The sequence below is a fragment of the Podarcis erhardii genome (assembly GCF_964252035.2).
Source record: "Podarcis erhardii genome assembly, chromosome: 9".
NCBI lineage: Eukaryota > Metazoa > Chordata > Lepidosauria > Squamata > Lacertidae > Podarcis > Podarcis erhardii.
The window spans coordinates 64,427,882-64,451,149 of NC_138512.1; the positions used below are offsets into that span (position 1 = coordinate 64,427,882).

At 44.6% G+C, this 23,268-nt stretch overlaps 1 protein-coding gene and 1 long non-coding RNA gene across 2 annotated transcripts in view; both read left to right on the forward strand.

Annotated features, from left to right (window-relative positions):
* Positions 1-18,066, forward strand: part of SNCA (synuclein alpha) — a 49,428-nt gene extending 31,362 nt beyond the window's left edge. The window contains exons 5-6 of the mRNA XM_081877422.1: positions 14,892-14,981; positions 17,425-18,066. Coding sequence (XP_081733548.1) covers positions 14,892-14,981; positions 17,425-17,457 — 123 coding nt within the window. The 3' untranslated portion in view covers positions 17,458-18,066. The remainder of the gene's footprint in view (positions 1-14,891; positions 14,982-17,424) is intronic.
* LOC309350498 lies at positions 15,356-17,340 on the forward strand. Its single transcript, XR_014160439.1, has 3 exons — positions 15,356-16,175; positions 16,347-16,795; positions 17,137-17,340. It is a non-coding gene; the product is annotated as an uncharacterized lncRNA (long non-coding RNA).
* Positions 18,067-23,268: the final 5,202 nt, after the last annotated feature.

Here is a 23,268-nt window from a genome sequence, read left to right on the forward strand (position 1 = left end):
CTTTGGTCCTGTCGGAATGACTCCTTGTGGAACCCTTGGATTCAGGACCGGACCTGGACCATGTTGCTCGGGTTACCCCCGGGCCCAGCACACCTGCCTTCCCACAGCTCCCTAAGTCTCCTCCTCCCCTGGTTCCTTTCCAGGTAATCTGAGGCTCCATCCTCTTGCCTGTCACACCTCCTCAGGTTATGGGAGACCAGTGGAGGAGAGGAGCTGGTCGCAGCAGGAGTGGGAAACACCCATGTCTCTTCACCAGCCTGACTCATCTCTTGCCTCTTGCCACCTCCTCCCCACACCCTACTCTCCTGCTGCAGATTCTGATTCTGATTCCAGGCTTCTCTCTGCCACAGACTCTTCCTGATCACTAAGCCCTGTTACCTCTTCAGCTTTTGACACCTTCTCCTCCCAGTCTTCTCTCTCTGACCACTCCTTGTTGTCCTACCAATCCCCGGGCTCTGAGCCTCCATCCCTTGGGGTTTCCCAGCTGGTTCCTCCTACCATTCCTCTGCGCCCAACCAGTCCGTAACAAATAGTAGAGAGAAAAGGAAGCCTGTTTCTGTATGTTGTGTTCCAAGCACAATCAGTCACTGGCATTGCTTCGGAATTATGTGTAAAGCCACCCGTTCCTTCAGTTATATCTCTCTTCCCTCTATGCAAATGTGAGAGAACGCACACAAGTGGAGTCCTGTATCAGCGCCAGCATGCTCTTAAAAGCTGGTATTGCTACATAATTCTAGACAGCTTGTCAGTATTCATTAGCTCAACCGCAAATGTTACTTGTGGGAGGGAGAGTTGTGATTATTATCCTCAGGCTGCTCCTACTGTACTTGTGGTCTGCGTAGCCTAACTTCCTATTTGGTTTTCAGTCATATACCCTCAGCTGATGGAACCCAGTGATCATCTTTCAGATTATGTAATGCCATCAAATAATTGTGGTGAACCCAGGAAAATGCCTTCTTGGTCTTGCTGCTGCCCACAGCATGTGTTTTTTAAAAAAATCATGGTTGGGTGTGAAGAGCAATAACGTGTGATGGACAGTAGTGTGTAGTGGCTGTGGAAAAGGCAAATTCCTTTGAATTGAAAATAAAAACTTCCAAGATCATAATGCAGCTGTCAGGGAACTGCCATCAGAGCCGGAGGGAGAGAGCGGGCTCCAGAGGGGTTCCAGAGAGCGTCCCGGGATGGGGAGAGGCAGCCCATCTTCTGGGGAAGAGAATCAGCGTAGCACCAGTGGAGAAGGGGGGCAGATGGGGGAATCCGCGAGGCGGTCCCATGACTCCTTGCCAGGGACCAGCGGGGAGAGCAAGGGTCCTCCGCTGCCTACACCATCCTTGCGCAGAAGGCTTCCGCGCAGGGAGAGTAGGAGGAGACTAGACGTCAAAGAGCTTCTTTGCTGGAAGAAGTTCAAGAAACACCCACTGATGGATTCTGCCAGCGATTGAGACAGTCACAGGTGAGTGGCTGTCCGGACAGAAAAGGTTCACTCAGGCAACCCAGCCAGGTGTTGCACCGGTTTACGCACGAGCAACCCCTAGAACCATTACAGCAGCTATACAAACTGTGCAACCACAGTTGGAGTACTGTGTATAGCCCTGGTCACCTCACCTCACCTCACAAAATATATTGTAATAATAATAATAATAACAACAACAACAATAATAATAATAATAAATTATTTGTACCCCACCCATCTGGCTGGGTTTCCCCAGCCACTCTTGGCAGCTTCCAACAAATATTAAAAATACATTAAAATGTCACACAGTGAAAACCTCCCTGAACAGGGCTGCCTTCAGATGTCTTCTAAATGTCAGGTAGTTGTTTATCTCTTTGACATCTGATGGGAGGTCATTCCAAAGGGCCTTCTGGCGGGTGCCAGTACCGAGAAGGCCCTCTGCCTGGTTCCCTGTAGCTTTGCTTCTCACAGTGAGGGAACCGCCAGAAGGCCCTTGGCGCTGGACCTTAGCATCCAGGCAGAACAATGGGGTTGGAGACGCTCCTTCAGGTATACTAGGTAGAGTTGGGAAGGGTTCTATGATTCTATGAATTGTCTTATTTCCTTTTAAAGCTATCTTAAGTTTATGGTTGTCTCACCACACCTATAATTTAACTATGTGCGGTATGTGCGGCAGTATATTATATTACTTTCCTCCAAGAAGCTTAAGGTGATTCACATGGCTCTCTATCTCTCCATATGCGGTAGGCTGGGTTGAGCAGCAGTGACTAGCCCAGAGTAATCCAATGAGCCCCATGGCCAAGTGGGGATTTGAATCCTGGTCTCCCAGGTCCTATTTCAACACTCAAACCAGTACACCCCCACTGTCTCTCTATGCCAAGAAGAGGAATGGAATGGTTTTATGATAACATAAAAAAAGCCCAGTGGCTCTGGAGCAAGAAGACTGGCGAAGCCAATCATGCGCATCCTTCAAGTTAGTAGCAGATGTAACCTGCACCCTTAAAGCCAATAATAAGGTTTTGCCTGCTTCCGGAGGGTAATCAGCTAAGCCAAATGCTTGTTAGCCTGCATGCTCATCTTCTTGAATACAGTGGTACCTTGGATTAAGAACTTAATTCATTCCGGAGGTTCATTCTTAACCTGAGGTACCACTTTAGCTAATGGGGCCTCCTGATGACACTGCGCCGCCGGAGCACGATTTCTGTTCTCATCCTGAAACAAAGTTCTTAACCCAAGGTACTATTTCTGGGTTAGCAGAGTCTGTAACCTGAAGCATCTGTAACCTGAAGCATCTGTAACCCGAGGTTACCACTGTATTCATACTTTACCCTAGTAGTTTACCAGTGCTGGGGAGAATCCAAAAAGCTTTCATGTTCTAATCATCACTGCAGGTACTTTCTCCAACTGAGTGATGCCTTTTCTTTCAACTGGAAGAAATGTTAAACACCATCCTGGTAGACGGACGTTAGTGTATGCATTGTACCTAAGGGAGCTCTTGAGAGAGAAACGCACAATGTCAATAACTGCAGAGCAACCACTTCAACAACAGCAAGAGTCTTTTCTGCAGATTTTCAAACACAGTTTGTGGCTGTTACTCTCTCCTTATACAGCATAATGTTACAGTTCAGCAGGGAATAACGCTCAAAGTGTTTGTTGGCTCCCCTACTTCATGTATCTTTGGCCATAATGGACTTGCTCAGCCTCCGTGGTCAGAGGTAGCAATGTTTCTGAATGCCAGTTGTAGGAAACTGCAGGATGGGAGAGGGCTCTTGTGCACTTCCCACAGGCATCTGGTTGGCCATTGGGGGCCTAGGATGCAGGATAGATGGGCCACTGGCCTGATCCGGCAGGGCTATTCTTATGCGCTTATTACTGCCCTTCTCTCTGTAATGAGTCATGCTAGGTGAAATGGCGATCACTGCAGATGGTGACAGCAGTTACAGAATTAAAAGACGCCTGCTTCTTGGGAGGAAAGCAATGACAAAACTAGACAGCATCTTAAAAAGGAGACATCACCTTGCCAATAAGGGTCCCTATAGTTAAAGCTATGGTTTTCCCAGTAGTGATGTATGGAAGTGAGAGCTGGACCATAAAGAAGGCTGATCGCCGAAGAATTGGTGCTTTATGGTGCTGGAGGAGACTCTTGAGAGTCCCATGGACTGCAAGAAGATCAAACCTATCCATTCTTAAGGAAATCAGCCCTGAGTGCTCACTGGAAGGACAGATCCTGAAGCTGAGGCTCCAATACTTTGGCCACCTCATGAAAAGAGAAGACTCCCTGGAAAAGACCCTGATGTTGGGAAAGATGGAGGGCACAAGGAGAAGGGGACGACAGAGGACGAGATGGTTGGACAGTGTTCTCGAAGCTACCAGCATGAGTTTGACCAAACTGCGGGAGGGAGTGGAAGACAGGAGTGCCTGGCGTGCTCTGGTCCATGGGGTCATGAAGAGTCGGACATGACTAAACGACTAAACAACAACAACAACAACAGGTGAAATGGCATGGGTGGTGGTCAGGAGCCTGACATTTCACACAGATGAAATGCCCAAGAATTACTGCACTAAGTTTCCCGTCGTCATCACTGCTCATTTTTTAAGGCTCCGCTCCGTTTATTATACGCTGTCCTTGTTCACACAACACAGCAAGCCAAACTATGGCTTACTATGTGGTGTCCCAGATTGAAGCCACTTTGCTGTTGTGCTAAGTCAAGGTTTGGCACAGTGAACCAGGACTTGTGGTTAAGCTCTCTTCTCATTAACCATGCCAAAACCAAGATTAAAATCATAGAGTTGGAAGGGATCCCAAGTGTGCTGGTCCCGGGGGGAAGGTTACCGTTGGCGTAGTCAAAGTCCGGTCCTGGGTCAATAGCCTGGAAACAGTTCCGAAGGAGCGGGGCGAGGTCCGAAGCAGGAAGCCGGGCGGGGACAGGAACACTGGAGGAACAGGACTGGATGCTGGCCGAAACAGCTCTTCATCGACGTTGCTCCCGCAACCTGGGACTGGGCTGACTGGCCTTTATCTTTTCTGAGGCCAGGGGCGGTCCCGGCCCCTAGGAGACCCGCCTCTCCTTGCCTTAAGGCGAGCACTCCTCCTGGGAGAAACCAGTTCCCTTCGCCTCTCTGCCCTGAGCCTCTGCAGTTCAGGAGAGGCTGAAGGGTTACTGGGCCCAGGGGGAGACTCACCTGCAGGCACTGAGTCCTCAACCACCTCTGGAGCCAGAGTGGAATCACCTGGTGCCTGCTCCTGAGGATCCGGCACAGGTGCAGGCGCTTCAGAATCAAGGCCCTGCCCCAGTTCAGCCGGCCCTGGAGGCGGGGACTCCTGTGCAGGCTGGGATTCTTCTGGTTCAGCCTCTGAATCGGAATCCCAGGCCATCACACCAAGGGTCATCTAACCCAAACCCCTGCAATGCAGGAATCTCAACTAAAACATCCAAGACAGATAGCCACCCAACCTCTGCTTAAAAACCTCCAAGGAAGGAGAGTCCACCACCTCCCGAGGGAGTCCATTCCATCATTGAACAGCTATTACTGTCTGAAAGTTCTTCCTGATGTTTAGTCGGAATCTCCTTTCTTGTAGCTTGAAGCCATTGGTTTGGGTCCTACCCTTCGGAGCAGGAGAAAACAAGCTTGCTCCATCCTCCATGTGACAGCCCTTCAGATATCTGAAGTTGGCTATCATATCCTCTTTTCCAGGCCAAACATATCCAGCTTCTTCAACTGTTCCTCATAAGACTTGGTTTCCAGACCCTTGACCATCTTGGTTGCCCTTCTCAGCACACATTCCAGCTTGTCAATATCCTTCTTAAATTGTGGTGCCCATATTGTCCCAGAACCGCCATGCCACCAGCCAAAGGCACCCTGAGAGGGACCTGCCCTGGAAGGAAGACTGAGAAATTAATAGGTCCTTTTGCACCAGGTCTGCTTGGGGCTTCCAGCTTCCTCCCACCTCTCCTTCCCCTCACCAACCTGTCTTCAACTGTGTATGGTTGAAATTGCCTATGTTAAATGCATGCAAGATGGGGGTGTTGCGGTGCTCAATATCCTCTGGTCCTAGAATAGAATGTTGTATGTATGGAGCCCCATAGCGCCAGCCTTATTCACAGCAGTCTGGTAGCAAACCCATCTGGATCCTAGAGGACAGGACTGATCCCTGAAAAAATATAGCCTTAGGCTAGAAACTCAGATAACATTTAAAGACAGCAAAACGGCAATGGCGATTGAAATTCAGATGCAAGGAGAAAAATTTCTGATATTAGGAATATATGCTCCAAATGAAGGAAAATCGGAATTCTTTAGGAAGCTGCATGAGATTATGCTGGACTATTTAGACTATAACAACATCATTATGTTGGGCGATATGAATGGGGTTGTATCTGTAAACATGGATAAGTCGCAAAGTGCTAAAATAACGAAAGATGGCAGACTACCTAAAACTTTCTTTGAAATGACTGACAATATGGACTTAATTGACATATGGAGGGTTAAGAACCCCTTAGGAAAAGAAGGAACTTTCTTTTCTGAAGCTCATCTGACATGGACACGAATAGACCAAATATAGACAACTAGAGGACTGGCACCTAAGACTAGAAAAGTGGAAATCTGCCCAAAAACCTGCTCCGACCATAATGCGTTGAAAGTGGAATGCGTTCAGTCCTGGAGGTGCTACTGAACATGATTAGAAAGGACCGGTCTGTACAAGGAATTGAGGTCGGAGTGAAACAATATAAACTGAAAGCTTTTGCAGATGACTTGGTATTAATATTACAGGAGCCAGTCTCTAGCACTAAAAGAGTGTTAGAATTAATTTCTGATTTTGGTCGGGTGGCGGGATTTAAGTTGAACAAGCAAAAAACTAAGGTTCTAGCAAAAAATTTGACAACTACAGAAACAGATGAGTTCCTGAAAGAAACGGAACTAAATGTGGTTAAAAAAGTAAAATACCTAGGGCTGTATCTGACCTCCAAAAATCTGAATTTGTTTAAAGATAACTATGAGAAATGCTGGTCAGAAATTAAAAGAGATTTGGAAATATGGTCAAGATTGAAACTTTCCTTGTTGGGCCGAATAGCAGCTATAAAGATGAATGTATTGCCGAAAATGTTATTTCTGTTCCAGGCCCTGCAGATCGTGGACAAAGTGGAATGTTTTGGAAAATGGCAGAAGGATATTTCCAAGTTTGTTTGGCAGGGCAAAAAGCCCCGTATAAAGTTTAAAATACTAACTGATGCGAAAGAAAGAGGGGGATTTGCCCTGCCGGACTTGAGGTTATATTATGAATCTGCAGCCTTCTGCTGGTTGAAAGATTGGATTCTTTTGGAAAACACTGATGTCCTAGATCTGGAGGGGTTTGATAATGCTTTTGGGTGGCATGCATATTTGTGGTATGACAAGGTTAAAGTTCATAAATTGTTTAAAAACCATATTGTCAGAAGAGCAATTTTGATGGTCTGGACAAAATATAAGGACTTATTGGAGAGTAAGACTCCGAGGTGGCTCTCACCGGTGGAGGCCAAGGCACGTAAGAGACTTAACATGGAAGCCTACTGGCCTAAATATTGGGAAATAATTGAAAAAATTGGAGACAATTGGAGGTTGCTGAGCTTGGAAAAATTGAAAAACAAGGTGCGAGATTGGTTGCACTATGCCCAAATCCAGGAGGTTTTTAAAGTGGATAAAAAGGTTGGATTCCAGGTGGAAAAATCGAAATTAGAGACAGAATTGTTAGAGCCAAAAAATAAACTACTTTCGAGAATGTATAACTTGCTGCTTAAATGGAATACTCAGGACGAGACAGTCAAATCCGCCATGATAAAATGGGCACAGGACTTGGGGCACAACATTATGTTTGAAGACTGGGAAAGGTTATGGAACACCGGAATGAAATTTACGGCATGTAGTGCCTTGAAGGAAAATATTATGAAAATGATATACCGGTGGTACATGACCCCAGTCAAGCTTGCTAAGATATATCACCTGTCTGACAATAAATGTTGGAAATGTAAAGAGGCGGAAGGGACATTCTTCCATCTCTGGTGGACTTGCCCGAAAGTGAAGGCCTTTTGGGAGATGATTCATAATGAACTAAAAAAGGTACTTAGATTTACCTTACCTAAGAAACCGGAGGCCTTTCTTCTGGGCATTGTAGACCAGAGAGTACTTAAGAAAGATAGAATTTTTTTTATGTACGCTACCACAGCAGCAAGGGTCCTGATTGCTAAGCATTGGAAGACACAAAATTTACCCACGCTGGAGGAATGGCAGACGCAGTTGATGGACTATATGGAACTGGCTGAAATGACTGGCAGAATCCGAGACTTGGGAGAAGAAACAATCGAGGAGGACTGGGAAAAATTTAAAGACTATTTGAAAAAACATTACAAGTTGTATGAATGTTAAAAAATGCACTTTTTAGAAATTCTTGCTTCAGCATCGGTAAATTAATGAAATGGAAATTAAGGTACAAGAAGTCAAAGGTGGAATAATGAAATAACTTTATTATGTTCAAGCTAAAACATATAAGATTTGGGTTACAATAGTTTTGAAATTAGGCAACATGATAAAATGAAAGATACAATAAGCTTTGAAATAAGTTAACAAATTGCTGATGTTTTGTATTACAGAGAATGCAGGGTTTGGAGGATGTGGGGAAGTCCAATAGATGTGCTGGAAAAAAGGATTATGGAAATTTGTAATTTCTCTACTGTATTTTTCTATTTCTGTCTTTATCTCTTTTTTCTGTATTTCATAAACTTAATAAAAATATTATAAAAAAAATAAAATAAAGACAGCATCTGCAAAGGCAAAGATGGGGATAAAATTGGAACACTGATTTTATCCCTAGAGGTACCAGAAAACAGAGACTGTGAACAGTTCGAGAAGGTGTAAATAGTATTTAAATACTACTACATTATTTAAAAAAACAACAAAAAAAACACCATTTCTGTGCAATACACATTTCATGTTCTGAATAGCTAATCATGCCAGGCAGCATAAAATGTGGGTGTTTCTAGTGACATTAATAAGCACGTAATCAAGAATACAATCCTCCCTGCCGTAGCCTAATTTAGCTGAGGTTACAGCATTTTCTGTACTGCCCTCCATTAATCATAGGTAAGCACAATTACAGTTCTCTTACCTCATTTTGAGAAGACAAATAATGCACCCAGAGAGCATGAGTGTTTGTCAGTCCTAGCCACCCCTTAGTACATATTTATTAATGTTTCATCTGGAAATTGCATTTGTCTGAGATTATATATGGAGTAAGTCTTGCATGTTAGAAAATACAACTCACTTGCTTATTTGTAAACACTGAAGTCATTACTGTGCCTGCATATATACGTAGACAATGATCTAGTTAGCATAATATGCATAAGCCTCAGAACTCATGTTCCCTCCACCTCCTTCAGCATGGCCACGATGAGGAAACTGGAAGCTTTTGCTTCCATCTTCAACTAACCGCAATCACTTGTTACGCCCAAACAAACTGTGGTTAGTCTTAACTGCCTTAGAAAATAACTCAGCATTTTTAAATGACCCTGGGTACCAGTTAAGACTAACACAGATCACACATTTGGGCAAAATGAGGAACTGCAGTTAGCCAAAAATGAAAGTGAAAGCTTCTGGTCTCTTTGTGGCTCACTCAGGCTCATCCCTATAACACTAAACCATGGTCTGATGTTAACATCCAAATGCCGGTTGCTGTAAACCACTGGAGGGCTGTTGTGCTCGGTTCCTTCTTGAGGGTTTTCTGCAGGCATCTGGGAGGCCACCATGAGAACAGGATGCTGACCAGGAAGTGACCTTTCCAAACAGCAGAACAACTCTTCTTTTCTTATCTCTGTGGCTGCAATCTCCTGGATGACACAGACACTGTTAGGTAGTTGAATGGACATGCATATTCCATCCATTTTCCTCCCTCCCTCCCACGCTTTTTCATGGACCTGGGCACTGGCAACCCATGCTACACCACTGCTTCCAACTCTACAATTCTATGAATCTATGAATCTCTGGCCTTGGAGGAGCAGTCAGATTTTCTAGTTTCCTCCCTTCCATAGCTGTCAAGTGTCCCTTATTTGAAGGGACAGTCCCTTATTCCAGCGCGGTGTCCCGCTGCTGTCTCTTATTGATGGATGTCCCTTAAATGATGTCCCTTAAATTTCAAAGGAAGCAGCTCCTCTCCCTCCCTCCTGGCCAGGGAGGAGGGAGGCTCCAACTGTGTTGCTTGGCTGTGTTGCTTACCCAATAAGAAGTCTAAGAACAACTGGGGGGTGGAGCTTGCATGCCTTGTGTGTGGCTAGTTAATGCAAGCTGAGGGGGTTTTTGAATGCTGGACGCCATTTTGTTACATGTGCTGCAGCAAACTTTGCAGTGCAAAGCAAGGCTGGGGAGCCATCTTAAGTTGAGGCTGCATAGGCCTTGTGGTGCATGTGATTCAGATTCTATTCAGTTGAACCTCTGGTTACAAAGTTGGCTGGACAGTGTTCTCGAAGCTACCAGCATGAGTTTGACCAGACTGCAGGAGGACAGGAAGACTGGAGTGCCTGGAACAGGTGAGGCTGCAGGTCCCTTATTTTGGCTGCTGGTCCCTTATTTTCAAGGCTGCTGGTCCCTTATTTTCAAATCTGTAAGTTGACAGCTATGCTCCCTTCCCCTTCACCCCCATTCTCTCTCTCTCTCTCTCTCTCTCTCTCTCTCTCTCTCTCTCTCTCTCTCTCTCTCTCTCTCTCTCTCTCTCTCTCTCTCCAGCTGGTTCACTTTCATAAAGGTGTCCTCTGCATCAGGGTCCCTCTCCCAGGTATTTGGACATAAGAAAGAGAAACACAACTGAGAATATTATGTGTCCATATTCAAAATTCTGTTGGTCTTGTTTAACAGAATGGTCTCATTAAGAAAATGCTGAACTTGTAACCGAATAAAGCTGCTAAATATTTCATTGCATACCAGACAGTAGTAACCGGAGACAGGAAATTATTATAAACTCTGCTGATTAAAAGAGGTAGATTTCTGTAAGCTTAATAGGAATAATTATGCTAATTCTGGGGTCTTAACTGAAGAGAGAACAGGCATCTATCTGCCTGTTCAGCACAGCTTCTTAGTGGAAATAATCATCCCAATTCACTATTACCTTTTGTCGAGGATACTTTAAGAAACATAGCACTGCTCAAATGATACAATATAAAAAATATAATCTAAAATATAATACGCTAAAATGATTGTTTGCTAGATAAACATGCTCAACAACAGGTGTACTGTATTTGCTTGCATTGATGGTCAGAAAAACACCCAGTTTTTCTCATTAAAGTTAATTGGCAGCAGAGAAGCTTACTTGGGGAGGCTCTATTAGCACGGATAAATAATTGCAGAAGAATAAAGGATGATGCAGCTATTGGGTTTCATTCTTTAAACAGTGTCAGGAGCTCAGCTAACAGGTTGGAGAGGGCACTTAGGCATGGATCCAAAAAGTCAAGATCTGGGTTAATTCGGTAATTGCTAGTTTAAGGAGCAAGCAGTCAATGAAGGTCAGTATTGCTAGACAGGAACACAACGAAGACCAAACTGTGTGAAAGTAGGGGTGGGAAGACGTGTCCATTTCAATTATCTCAGTTCCTCAATATTTCAAACCTAAAATTCAGTTATCCACATTTCAGCACAATTTGCAGGGGTTTTGTTGTTGCTGCTGCTGCTGCTGCTGTTTTATAAAAAAACTCATGAAAATTCTTTAGTATTTCAATATGAATTTCTCCTGAAAAACACATTTTAGTTTGCAGTTTTGCCTAATGTACACACTTTTGCAAGCAATTTCTCCTAAGATGAATTTTGCAAGTTATTTTCATGAATATATTCATTTTTTAATGCACATGTTTCTACCTAATTTAAGACACATATGTTTATTTTCTTAAGTCTGGTCTACAAGGTGCATCAGAATCTGGTCTGGTCTACAGGTACTGTAATCCAGAGCTGGTAGCATGTGGGGGATTCCATTTTTGGAACAGGCAACAAACTGCCTGTTACAAGTTTTTAAAAATAAAATAAATAATAAGCAGCAAAACAGAGTTTCAAGCCCAGCCTATTCACATCTCTCCTAGTTTTATAATTGCAGGAGCTTTTTCTGTAAGGGAGCATTCAGTAATGTGAGTATCTCCTCTCTAAAGTGACACATTTTACTGCCTCAGAATGCTACTACCCTGGTCATTTTGGTTTGCTCAGTACAGACCAGTCCAGAATAACCTGCCAGGTAGCTGAGGCGTATGTTTAGAAAATCTAGTGGGTCCCAGTAGTTTATGATTTTCTGCCTGCAACTCAGCCAGCAAAAAATGGTTCTTTCTGTTTTTACTAAAGTCAGATGCCTTCTGCTTTCCTGCTACAGTCGCCATTAGAAGGCAGATATGTTATTTCTTGTGGAACCTCAAGAGCCATTTATAAGTGGGTTTTGCTTGACACGCATTTCATTCCTAGCAAGCCAAAAGGAAAGACTGCTTTTTAAAAGAAATTGGAAGACAGACACAAAACGTTAAGCTCGTGATCAGCACAAACCTCAAAGTCAATAAGCATTCTTGTGGGGAGTAAAATTACTGAATACTCCCAAATCTTAAAAGGGAGGGCTGTTTCGTGTCTTATTTTAAGTTATTGGTATCTGAAACCTTGGAGACCAAATTCTCCAAATTTACCCACCTTTGGGATAATTTTTGCCAGGGGTTTCAAATGGATGCAACATGACTAGTGCAAAAGTAGCTTTTCACCACAACCTCTGTGAGACTTGCCTCTGAATAAACGGGCATAGGATTGTGCAGCTTGTGGGGAAAACATCAGGAATTCACAAATGTTTCATTATTATGGGTTCAATACAGACTAAATTAAGGGACGTGGGTGGCACTGTGGGTTAAACCACAGAGCCTAGGACTTGCCAATCAGAAGGTCAGCAGTTTGAATCCCCATTACGGGGTGAGCTCCCGTTGCTTGGTCCCTTCTCCTGCCAACCTAGCAGTTCGAAAGCATGTCAAAGTGCAAGTAGATAAGTAGGTACCACTCCAGCAGGAAGGTAAACGGCATTTCCGTGCGCTGCTCTGGTTCGCCAGAAGCGGCTTAGTCATGCTGGCCACATGACCCGGAAGCTCCCTCAGCCAATAAAGCGAGATGAGCGCCACAACCCTAGAGTCGGTCACGACTGGGCCTAATGGTCAGGGGTCCCTTTACCTTTATCTTTACAGACTAAATTAGTAGCATTTAGTTGCCTTTGAAATCAGTGAGACTTAAAGTGCAATTAACTGACTTTACATCCAACCCAACATATATATTTTTAAGGAAAACTAAATATATATATATCAATAAAGCAGATGTTAAAGTGGATAGTGTGTGGAAATGAAAGTTAATTCATCTGGTGTTGTTTTTTAAGGAACGGGGCATGCGGTGGCCATAAAAAAGTCAAAAGATGGACACTTTCAAAGAGTGGTCATGTCTTATACACACACCTTTGCCACAGTCACCTTCAATAAACAGGTTTGGTAGAATCTGTATTGCTTTGGAAGCATTTCAAATCTATTTAATCAGGGGCAACAGCAGATGGAAGGAAGGAAAGGAAGGAAGGAAGGAAGGAAGGAAGGAAGGAAGGAAGGAAGGCTCTATCAAATCTTAACTTTCAACTCGCATGTCACAGAAAATGTGCTATGGACTGTGCTATATATAGACGTAACATGATTATAATTCCAAAACTTTCCAGTGCAGTGGTTTGACTGAATTCTCGATAGGTGAAGTAGTGATGCATTCCTTTGGTTCATGTCCTTAACTATATAAGAAAAGAAAGTGAATTATAACATGCATGATCTTTTATTTGCAGCTATTGCATTGCCCACCTACATGAACACATGGTTGCATTTTTTTATGCTGTACTTTCAAAAGTACTCAAAGGATGCTTGTTTGCCTCTCCTCTGCCCATCTCTGGGCTACTTGGAAATGTTTGGGTTGCATTGCCCCTTGTAGGACCATTGCTGGTAATAGATTAAAGTGCTTTTTTTTCTTTAAAAAAAATGTTTAGGGGTACTCTCATTTTCCTACTCATTTTGAAATGCTGCCCCTCAATGAGGCCAAACTTAGATTCACAAAATGTTTAGGGGTACGCGTGCCCCTGCGGCCCCTCAGGAAAAAAAGCACTGGTTTAAAGCCATCTCATCTCATTTCAATTGGCTTAAGGCAACAGTTTTAAGAGCAGCAGCTTCAAATACTTGTAGGAGAAACCAAGCCAGCCAATTGGCAGAATTTAGAACATAAAACTGAAACAGATGTTGCTGCCGAAGTTCTTGATCTAAATTAGAATTAAGGTCGCCATCAGAAGACATTGTGAGACAGGTCAATCAACCAAGTATGACTGAGGACTTGCTTGCATGCTGCCTGTTTTATATGTCAGTGACAGATGTTGCATCTAGTAGCTCATTAGGCATCTCAGCCCAGGACGAAGGGGCCACTTTCCCATGATTTCCCTGTTAGCTCCGTTTACTCCATCTTGACTGTCAAATATGTCTTGGCCTACCAGTAATTGCTGCTTTCAAATGATCTATGGCTTCCTGCATCTCGCAAGCCTGGAGCTTGTTAAAGCTGTTAAGCAGGGAATCATAGGGTTGCACCGTACAGAAAAGGTATCTAGTCCATGGTTAAGAACATCTGCCTCCTACATGAGCACACCAATATCAACCCATCTATGCCAAGGCAAACAACAATGTACCACCAACAGACTACATTTGCAGTAGAAGAGCTGCTTATGAAGCACATACATGTTCATAGGGTACACGCACTAAGTATGCATGCTAGGGCAAGGAGACCCATTAGATCTGTTAGGAAGCTGTCTTACACTGAGTCATAGAATCATAGAATTGTAGAGTTGGAAGGGACTTTGGGGATCAGTCCAACCCTCTGCAATGCAGATTTATGGGTCTTCCTAGCTCAGTGGCACCAGACAAGGAATCTTTTCCCTGGAGATGCTGTAGTGAATCTGGGACCTTCTGCATGCAAAGCTCTACTACCAAGATGAGGGCCTTCCGGCTGTTGGGGAAGGGGAGGACAGAATTACTTCTGCTGGCACAAATATACCTTTACAAGAAGGACTGTGTTAATTTTCATGATGGATTTATAATTTATATGGAAGCCTGTGAGAAACAACAGCTGCACCCACATTGCCACTAGCCTTCCGGGTTTCATTAAATGTTTTTGAAACGTTTACCAAAATTTAAAATGGAAAAAATGAGGAGCAGTTCTCCTTTTAAGGGAAATTTCTGTCTTCCACTTTCTCTGTGGCACCGATGGAACATTTTATGTTCAATACTCCATTAACCAAACTGAGCAACAAATAGCTTTATTGGAAGTGGGAAGTGACGGGTTGCATTTCAAATTAAACTAAGAAGAAATCTGCCATGCTATTGTTTCCTCCTCTTGTTTACAATTGCAGAATGAAGAAGGCCTCCCGCAGGAAGGAATGATGGGTAACACAGACATGCCAGCAGACCCAGAAAACGAGGCCTACGAAATGCCTCCTGAGGTAAAATCTTTCTTTGATGGGTTCTCACAGAGTATACTATTAATGGGCACCTCGTGATAGACATCCTGGCCACTTATGCTTGAAGTGTTGGGAGAAATTTAGAAACTAGTTTGTCAATAAACATGTACTGCACTCACAGAAGAAACCTGTGGGCACCCCACATGCTGCCACCCATGGAATTATACTGGCAGTGGCGCCAGTTTTGGCAACATCTTGCCAGATCTCACTGAAATCTCTCACAATCTCACTAATTTTTTTGTGAGATCTCGCTGGAAACCGGTATTGCTTCTCCATCAATGGTGGAGTGGATGGGTGTTAGGATGCTGTCAGCGGCTCCCATCTGGTTGCCCAGGAAAGTATGAAGACAAGGAAAAGTTTATTACAGTCCTTTTTTATTTCAATCTTTTCAGAGAGAGGCTATGGAACTCAGCCTCTTGGATAATGGCGTTGTCCCAAGTGAATCTCCACACACTCCATCTCTCCCACTTCCTCATTCATTGTTCTCATCACCCCCTCTATGGGTGCTGCTATGTGCCCTCTGTCTTTGAGCTCTTTGCTCGCCTACTTTTAAGGCTCGCCGGGTTCTGGGAGATGGAGGGTCTAGAATGCTTTCTAATGACAACATGTCAGCCGGGTGTTACTCTACCTCTCCCATGATTTCCCGCCTTTTCCCCTCATCTGCCTCTGAGCTATGACCTCCCTCAAACCCCTGTTGTAAATCTATACTGTCTTCCTCTTCCTCCTCCCTAGAAAGGTCAGGATGGGAAGGCGGTCTACACCTCCTCTCCCCAGTCCCTGCCAGTGGAGTGACCACAGGCATGCTCCTTCTTCAGTTTCCACCACCTGAGGCAGTGGATTCATCACACCTCATGGGTGGGCAGGCCCTGCCGCCACTGCCCTGCCCCTTTCCACAAGACCACACTACTTACTGCTCCAGCATGGAATAAAAACAAACATGCATACATGCATGCATACACACACACACACACACACACACACACATACATACATACATACATAATCCCATGCACATTTATCTAGGTGTAAACCCCACTGAACAAAGAGATACTTAGTTTGGAGTAACCTAAGGTTACGCTGTCGAACTGCAAACCCCCACGATAGAAGGAAAATAACATGTATTAATGATGAAAACTTTTTAAAGAAAACAATGCCCCCTCAGTACTCCTGAGTGGTGTGAAAGCATTTACTTAGGATGAAAACCATTGTTATGCTCCTCATACTGACAGAACCCAAAAGCAATACCAGAACAATAATGGAAAGAAAGGGGGGAAGCCTGCCAAAGATAAATTCTTCACTCAAAAGCACATTTTTTTATTTGCATGCATATTAAAAAAAGGGGGGGAGCCACCTTCTTTGTGATTTATCTTGTAATACCAGTAAATTCAGTGTAAGGGCTTTAATTTCAGATCCTAAACCAGCACCAAAGAAAACACAAACATGATTCATATTATTATTCAGTGTGAAAAGACACACCCAGGCTGCTTCCTCAGGCACACCATTTCTCAAAAGCTGTTTTAGAATTGTAGATTTTTGTTCTCCCTGCAAAACACTTTCCCCTCTAATAGCTTGTGTTCTTCAGTCAAGTTCCTATGGATGTATACCTACTTAAATTTAAATACAAAATTCTAGCCTTTAATGGACTGTGAATGTCACTGCATTACAGAATTTTCTAAAGAACTGTCTCCATTAAGACAGTGTATTTGCCATCATGCAAAGTAGTTCCCATAAGATTTTCCAACTCATGGATTAAAGTGATGCAGAAGAACATGACATGATGCTTCTCCTTTCAAAGGGTAAAGGTAAAGGGACCCCTGACCATTAGGTCCAGTCGTGGCCGACTCTGGGGTTGCGGTGCTCATCTCGCTTTACTGGCCGAGGGAGCCAGCGTACAGCTTCCGGGCCATGTGGCCAGCATGACTAAGCCGCTTCTGGCGAACCAGAGCAGCGCACGGAAACGCCGTTTACCTTCCTGCCGGAGCGGTACCTATTTATCTACTTGCACTTGGAGGTGCTTTTGAACTGCTAGGTTGGCAGGAGCAGGGACCGAGCAACGGGAGCTCACCCCGTCACAGGGATTCGAACCGCCAACCTTCTGATCGGCAAGTCCTAGGCTCTGTGGTTTAACCCACAGCAGGGAAGAGGCTGCTATTGCATACGCTCCAACATTCTGCCATTAATGGGACAGGGGCTTCTGCCTCTTTCCTAAAGCCCAGGAAGCTTCTGCCCAGCTAAGGAAGGAGATGTGATGCTTAGGGAAACACGTGAAAACATTCTAACCCATACATCCCTAGTGAACAACCACCTGAAACTAAGTACCACTTTAGTGTGAACTAGCACATCATATATTGAGATGTTTTCTCTCTTCTTCTTCTTCCTCCTCCTTCTCTTCCTTCTTCAATGTTGATGTTGCTGTTTCCAACAGGAAGAATACCAGGATTATGAACCCGAGGCTTGAATTCAACTCTCTTCCTTCTGTTAGCTGCTGGCAAAGACATCCTGTCCTGTACAAGTGCTGAGTTCCAATGTGCCCAGTTGTGAACTACTTTTTATAGTTTGTACAGTGTCTTTTGAAGTCTTCCATCAGCAATGATTGGAGCATCTGTAACTGCGTCCAGTTTACGTTTCAGCGACCGACCTCCCTCTGAAACGAAGGTCTGGGTCTCAGAGCCATTGTTGTTGTCTGGATATTGTGGCTTCAAGTTCTAAAAAGTCCGAAAGCAGTTTTTTAAAATAAAATAAATAAACACCTAAGTGTCTACTCCTTATTTCTAATGCTGTACATGTTTTGTTGACAGGTTGTCAGTAATTTGGTATTGTTTCTGACACAAGGTTTTTTTTTAACTGTTACCTATGATCTTTCTTTTTCTGTCAAAGGATAACATTATTGTGAAAGTTGTTAATATATTTCTATACATATATACATATATATAAAGTAATTGAGCATGAACTATGCACCTATAAATATTTACTGTGGGATCTTACTCGTTTTGTGAAACGTTTTAGTAACTTGTATTTGTAAATAACGGTGTCCGACTGGAATAAATAAAATGTTATCTGTTCAAAATTGGTGTTAAATAATTAGCTCCCCCTTTTTCACAATAAATTCTTATGTTGGGGTTGTGTTACATACTAAATGACAGCAAATACATGTTTTCAGCTCCCTGAAAAGAACCAGCGATGGACACTCTCCCCTGTCTTGCCTTGGGGGGAGGGAATCAAAACTCGGGGAGATAGCTGAAATCCCTATCAGTCCCTCTTCTTCCAGGCAAACTGATCCTTGTGACAAAGGTGGTTGTAGGAAATTAATCCTGAGGCTATGCAAAAGCTAGGGTTGCCAATCTGGAATTGTGGCCCTTAAGGATTTACCTCGACATCAGCAAAGCCTCTGAGCCCCACTGCCTTGCCTCTTCCCCTCTCCTGCTCAGTAAACAGTGACTCAGTTTTTGGGAGGTCAAGTGAGTGCCACTGCCCAACCATGCCATCCACAGGGAAACATTGCAAAATCCCTCTCATTTCACTGTCTGCAAAAGGGCAGCGAAACAGGGGCCATTTCGGGTGTCTAGAGTATTGTTGGCATCTGTCTGTCTCAAGAGGCAAGGAGTGCACCTCCAGGGGTGAAGTCAAACTGCGGAATCAGTGGCACCGAAGTTACCTCCCCGGGCACAAGCCTGTATCCTGGGCTGCCCAAATGACAGGATGATGTGGTGCAAAGGAAAACAGAGCAATGTGTTTGGCACCAGCTTGGTTAAAGGAAGGAGGCATAGAAGGTGCCATCCAACCATCTTAGGGACTCCACTCTGGATTTGTGTAAGGTGTAGTAGTGTAGTGGTTGAGAGCGGTGGACTCGTAATCTGGTGGACTTGTAATCTGCAGCTTCTGGGTGACCTTAGGCTAGTCACACTTCTTTGAATTCTCTCAGCCCCACTCACCTCACAGAGTGTTTGTTGTGGGGGAGGAAGGGAAAGGAGATTGTTAGCCGCTTTGAGACTCCTTAAGGGAGTGAAAGGCGGGATATCAAGTCCAAACTCCTCCTCCTCCTCCTCCTCCTCTTCTTCTTCTTCTCCTCCTCCCAAAGATATCCCGCAAGGCAGCAGAAGTTTGGGATCAGTTTTCCTCTTCCTCCATGGGCTACCTTCCCAGTTGATGCCCCTCACTTCCCTCCACAGCATGTGGAAAAGCCACCTTCCATGACCAGATGACTTGTCTGCATGCTTTGTCTGCTGTCCAGCTGTTAAATGTGGATGAACAATTTTCAGGCACTTCCTGCTCTCCCTTCTTAGTTTTGTTTAGCTTTAAACTGGACTTGGACTTCAACTACAGGAGGGTGCCTTCAAAATAAGAGGACTTTGCTCTGTAAAGTAGGACCTTGGTTTTCACGCTTGGTAACATGAGACCTCTCCTTAGGCATGCACCACACACACACACACACACACACACACACACAATTAATGTATTTTTCATAGATGTGCATGAAGATGTCTTAATTATTTATCGCATTGTGTCAAGTTGCCATCATATGGTGCTTCTGAACCACTGTCCTTGGAAAATATTAAGTGCATAAATTCATCTGGAAACAGTGAGTCAGTTGTGTTGGTCTCTTCCAGCTATATTTCCCTCCTTCTTGTCTGGGTTCACATGAGCCAAACCACTCGCAGTTCAAGGCAAGCTGCAATAACACTGTGAGAGTAGCCCCCAGTTCACATGCCTGCTGAAAAACCTGCCCTCAGATGGCCGGAAAGGTAGCTGCCCATAGGCTGTCATGGTTTCCATGGCAACCATGCGAGAAAGAGAGAGATGCTGCGAACGAGTAATAAGATGCATTTCAATGAAATTCCTCTAGATCCTGCACAGCCCCCCCGCCCCCCCAGTAGACAAAGCACTTGGGGAAAGGGGGGCTTTATTGCTTGTGGAACTACAGAAGACAAAATTCAGACTTCAGGTATCGGAGCTGAAGCTGACCCTCGCAAAACTGAATCCTCCAACGATCAAATGAACGAGAGTCAAAGGGCTGACCAGAGTGGCTGTGTTTTTGTTTTGAAAGCAACCAGAGGATCTGTGCAATAAGGAAAGCTGCTTGGAGAAGAATAATTGAGCCTAAGTCAGGAAGCAAGAAGCAGAAATGCTCATTCCCAATCTCTCTCTCTCTCTCTCTCTCTCTCTCTCTCTGCTTGGACATGAACTTACCAACCACTAATTTTTTCCAAAATTTGCATTTAACCGCTTGGAAATCTAGTGGGACACGAATCCTCCTTTTAACCACACGTCTGCAGCCAACATGTAGTGAAATTATCCCAATCATTTGGCAGACAATATAGTTGGCCCAGTACTTTATATGTCCAGAGCTATCAGAGCTGGAACCTGTAATGTCCAGTCCTGCCTTCTGCTACCCCATGTTTGTTGCAGTGGGGGGTGGGGGCAGGATCTGAGTCCTGTGGCCTGAATGTGGTGGCCCTCTGTGCCTCTCTCTGGCCCTCAGGACATACCCTCCCCAGCCGCACCCTCTCTTCTCAGCCATCATTGGCCCTGCATCACACCCTCCTTCTGTGTTTTTGCCTGCCTGGACTGTGTCCTTGAACCCACATAATGCCTTTTGCTTTGCTCACCCACCTCAGGTCCCCATTCCAGACTGAAAAGATCTCCTGGCAAGGATGTTCCCCTCCCCCACGCTAGAGAGTGGCTTTTGGCTCTCCCCTCAGGTGTTTGGGCTAAAAGCTTCCTTGACTATGCCTGCCTGCCTGCCCTCACTTGCTCTGTTGCCTGTCTACCTGCTGATTACCCTCACACCTTTCTGATTCCACTTATAGATCAGCTTTACAACACTGGTGACTGGAATCATTGATCAGAGAATACGTGCTCCGTCAACTGGTTTATGAAATGGTTGCATGCACACAGTGATTATTTACCAATTGCCAGGTGTAGCCTCCCGCTATTATCGTACCAAGTGGTAATGAGAATTTTATCGCACCACGAGTGCAGACAAATGGGGGTTAAATGGTTGGCTGCACCTCCCTCTTTCTCCCCCACTTTTCTCTCCCCCCCCCAACCCTCTCCCGAATGATGTGAAATATTTCAATGGAATGGGAATGGGATTCATCCCAAGTTATAAACAGCTCGTACAGAACTGAAAGCCAGCAAACTTTCCTCAAATCAGCAAGAGCTAATAATAAATTATCCCACTATTCTTCCTACATTTTGCACCTCCCCCTTTTCAACAGCTTTAATTGGTGTTCTAGTGACTCCTAATTACATGTGTTAAAATCAGGCTTTTCTTCTCATAGACTGGGATGTCATTTAATATTCACAGCTGAAGAGTTTCTATGTGGTGCACCATGAGATTTAAGTGTTGTGCAGAGAGGAAACACACGCATTTCCCTGAGGTAAGATTTCTGTACCATAACTGTCCCTCTAGATCTGGGGTTCCAAAACTGGTGGCCCATGGCACATCCATGAAGAATGAGAGGAACAGCAACTGCTCCATTGTTGCGTATGGAGCTCATTCCAGCTTCTACTCTGCCCCCCCCCATAGCAACAGAAGCAATTCACATTCCCCTTGTCTCATTTTGCCTCTTCTTTCTAAAGACCCCTCCATAGCTCAGCTTAATGTGGATTATGTCCCATGTGGCATTTTCCCTCCAGTTACTGCTGTCTCACACTTTTTCCTGCTTAAATCCAGAGATTCCCTATGTTATGCTTTCAGTGGTCTGTGTTTGCCTGAGCTTGAGTCTGGACTAAGGATTCTGAGCCTCGGGGTTCTGATTCGATACATGATATCCAATCACAGGACATTTCAGGATTTGGGTCTTGGTCATTGGCCCTCAAACTCTGAGTTATGATTCGCAGCTTGGAACTTTGGACAGCCAATCATGTTGGGAGTGGGAGTGGCCCAGGCCTTCAGAAATGTATATAAGCAGTTGCTTTGCCCCTGTTGTCTAGTTCTGCTAGTTCAATAAAGGCTCTTGCTATTATCACTGTGTCTTGCCTTGTGGGAACCCACCTATACTTCACCCTACGCTTTGAGAATCTAAGCAGGAGAGCTACATCGATTGCACGGGAAATCTCCAGGTTTAGGGAGCAGAAAGTGTGGGGCAGCAGGAACTGAAGGAGAACGCCACGTGGATGAAGGAGCGTTAAAGAAGACACAAGGGGTTCACAATCCTGCTTGCTCTGCTTGAATCTGGCTTACTGGCTGGCCACTTTGAAAACTAGATGCTGGACTCAATAGACCATTGACATAATCCAGCAGCCTCTTCTTATGTTCTTACAAGAGGTTCACAATCCACATTAAATTGAAGTATGGTCCCTAAACTTACTTCAGTTTGGAGGTGTGGATTACTGGATGTGAAGAGGCTGTGAGAGTGGTAAACAATGTCTTTTTTCCAGTCCTCCTGCCACTGCAATTAATCCAGAATGCGGCAGCCAGACTGGTGACTGGGAGTGGCCGCCGGGACCACATAACACCTGTCCTGAGAGATCTGCATTTGCTCCCAGTACGTTTCCGAGCACAATTCAAAGTGTTGGTGTTGAACTTTAAAGCCCTAAACGGCCTCGGTCCTGTATACCTGAAGGAGCGTCTCCATCCCCATCGTTCAGCCCAAACACTGAGGTCCAGCGCTGAGGGCCTTCTGGCAGTTCCCTCATTGCGAGGAGTGAGGTTACAGGGAACCAGACAGAGGGCCTTCTTGGTAGTGGCGCCCACCCTGTGGAACACCCTCCCTACAGATGTGAAGGAAATAAGCAGCTATCTTCTCTTTAAAAGACATCTGAAGGCAGCCCTGTTCAGGGAAGTTTTTAATGTGTGACATTTTAGTGTATTTTTGGTGTCTGTGGAAGCCGCCCAGAGTGGCTGGGGAGGCCCAGCCAGATGGGCAGGGTACAAATAAATTATTATTATTATTATTATTATTATTATTATTATTATTATTATTAGGCAGGAAATCTGCCTCTCACAATTAATGTCCATTCTCGCGTCCCTTTCCCACCCTATCTGTCTTGCAGTGTCTATGCATGGAAGAACAAGGTCTCAGCAAACTGTGCTCTTCTTTTACTGCCACAACTGCTGTTCTTCCCCGCTCTTACAGTAGCACCCATCCCCGGCCAAATGTACTGACATCAACTCAGGCTCCCCTAGGTCCCAGCTTCCTCATTCCCAGAGTTCCCCTGGGGTTGACTTTTGCACCTAGCCATTAAACCAGTTGCTGACCACCCCACAAACCATCAGTGACAGTCTGCGTAGTGATGCAATCTGCGCCGCTTGAGAGCCACCTGA